The sequence below is a fragment of the Penaeus monodon genome, chromosome 28 (assembly GCF_015228065.2).
Source record: "Penaeus monodon isolate SGIC_2016 chromosome 28, NSTDA_Pmon_1, whole genome shotgun sequence".
In the NCBI taxonomy this organism is placed as follows: domain Eukaryota; kingdom Metazoa; phylum Arthropoda; class Malacostraca; order Decapoda; family Penaeidae; genus Penaeus; species Penaeus monodon.
Window position 1 is genome coordinate 35,002,371 of NC_051413.1, and position 2,399 is coordinate 35,004,769.

At 38.8% G+C, this 2,399-nt stretch overlaps 1 protein-coding gene across 1 annotated transcript in view; it reads left to right on the forward strand.

Annotated features, from left to right (window-relative positions):
- LOC119591552 (tubulin polyglutamylase TTLL5-like) overlaps positions 1 to 2,399 on the forward strand; it is a gene marked incomplete in the record, with an annotated part of 18,965 nt that overhangs the window by 15,508 nt on the left and 1,058 nt on the right. Inside the window, 2 exon segments of the mRNA XM_037940303.1 lie at positions 211 to 961; positions 2,337 to 2,399. Coding sequence (XP_037796231.1) covers positions 211 to 961; positions 2,337 to 2,399 — 814 coding nt within the window.

The window sequence follows — 2,399 nt, forward strand, 5'->3', positions numbered from 1 at the left end:
TGTTGTGATTACCAAGCAACAATGGGTTAACTAAGCATAAGCTATCATTGTCATTGTAGGTCAGGTATTTTTCTCTGACATGTATTTATCTTCTCTGGCTTTTGTAAAAGCTGTTGCATTTTTTTGTATGAATTTCTTAATGTTGTGGATTCAGAAGAGACTTTTATTTTTAATTATATCTCAATTTCTTCCATTTATGTTCTTTGGCAGAATCCAAGTAAAAGCCTGCCGTCAGAGGCTCGTGCTGTTGTCATCTCCAAACAGTTAGGTGACTTCATTCAGGCCTACACCAAGGAGACGCACATATACTTGGATCAAGGGGCATCCTCTTCTTGCTCCTCCCTATCCTCCCAGTGCCCCACCTCAGTTGCTACTTCCTCCGAGCCATCCACACCATATGTCACATCTCCGCCATCCACTTCTACACTGTCCATTAACTCTCCAACTGCTGGATCCATGAGTGCCTCAACTTCATCCATCAACAATGCACCCCTCTCTGTCTCTGGCTCCACAACCTCTGTCAACATCCAGCCTCCTGGAGCTGACTCGGGTGCAACAGCAGAGGCATCTAGCCCAGAGCACATCAAAAAGTCGGAGTCCTCAACTTCCATCACAAGTCCTCCCCCTGTCAGAAAATCCCAGTCCTCCACTGTGGTTTCTTTCAGCTCATCGATAACTGCTGATAGTCCCCCACCTTACTGTCTCGCTGGCTCTACGACTTCCATCAACAGCCCACCTTCCACTGCATGCTCAGCTTCGTCTGCCTCAGTAGGCAGTCCGCCCTCAGTATCTGTTACTGGTTCTTCCACGTCCATCAGTTTCCCATCTCCATCAAAGACCCCTTCTTCTGTGTCCATTTCATCTCTCACTTCGACAACAGATACAGGAGTTGAGATCTCTACATTACCTCCAAGAATAAGAAGGCTCAAATCAGATGGTGATACAGCTGTACCTCCTATTGGTAAGTATTCTGAGAAAGATATGCTCTTTTTTAAAATGCTTTAAAAGAGAATTGAAATTGAAAAGTTAGTTATAAACACAAGGGAAATAACTTTGAACCAGAGGTAATGAACATGCTACACAGGGCTTTTGGTTTCAAGTATATAATATTTTTCCCATTTATTATTCATGTACTATTATTCATGTTTTCTAAGATTGTAAATGAGGTTCTATACTTTTTTCCAATAGGTATTTCTACTCTTTCACTGTTTACTCTTTATCTAATGGGAACCTCATATCACAAATATTTTGAACTCGGGGCAAAAAAATTCTGAATAACATGAAAGAGATGGGGATAAAGTTTCTCCCCCCCCCCCTCTCCTAAGAAGGGAGAATTTTAAAACAAAAAGGGATGTAATTTTTACCAGTTTGATGTCATTAGATTCCAAGATTACTGTTAATCAAAATAAGGTCAACCGGAAAGTTTAAATGCAGCTCTAAGTGGGGTGACGGGTGTGCTTTTCCTCCAGTGTTTCATGAATCAGTGTGTCACTTTTTCCTGGACATAGGTTTGTTGATATTATTACAAAAACATATAAGAAATGGTTAACTCAAAAAAATACAACAAAATTGAAGTAAGGATAATGATAGCTATAGGACAAAGCAGCTGACTGAAATGAAACATATAATCAAATAACAATAATGTGACATCCTCCATCCATCTGAACTCAATGATTCTTCCCATATTTATTCCCTAGAGGGATAAACCACTTTGTTTATTAAAATGGGGTCGATTTTTTTTCTAGTGCAGCTTTGATAGACTTATATGTTATATCATATACACAAATAATCAAATTACCGAAATTACATTTGGGATGGATTTTAACAGACAGCATTATAGTGCTCTGTAGAATTAATTTTGTATTTTACAATAAAACTTACAGATAATGTAAATGGAAGTAGATGTTGACTGTTTTTGTGATTTTTTTCCAGCTTCCCATATACTCAGGTTATCATTCACAAATACATATACTTCACCTCAATTGAAGCAAGCTTTTGTGTGATATAATAGATTGTCCACTTAACCTCATCGTCATGAATCTTTGTCCAGGTCAATAGATTACATCTTGTGTGCATTACTGCAAGCTGGACCATCAGCAGGTGCAGAGCAGCTCACACTAGTGAAAACCTGAAAATTTTACTGGTCATTATTAAGTTAAGGGCTACAAATGGCCTGGGTAGATATTGAAATTTTAGGGTTTATAGTGCTGGTGGAGTATGGTGGTTTGAGTAATCGAGTCTTTAGGGGTTAAAATCAGAGTATATTAAAAATACAGTCGTCCTGAGAAACCCGTGAGCATTTCGCTACATCACTATTTAAGTTCTTGATTTTGCAGAAGGAGATGGTAGTTCAATGTCAACCAGCATGGACTCAAGTGATATTCAGAAGCAGACCAGTG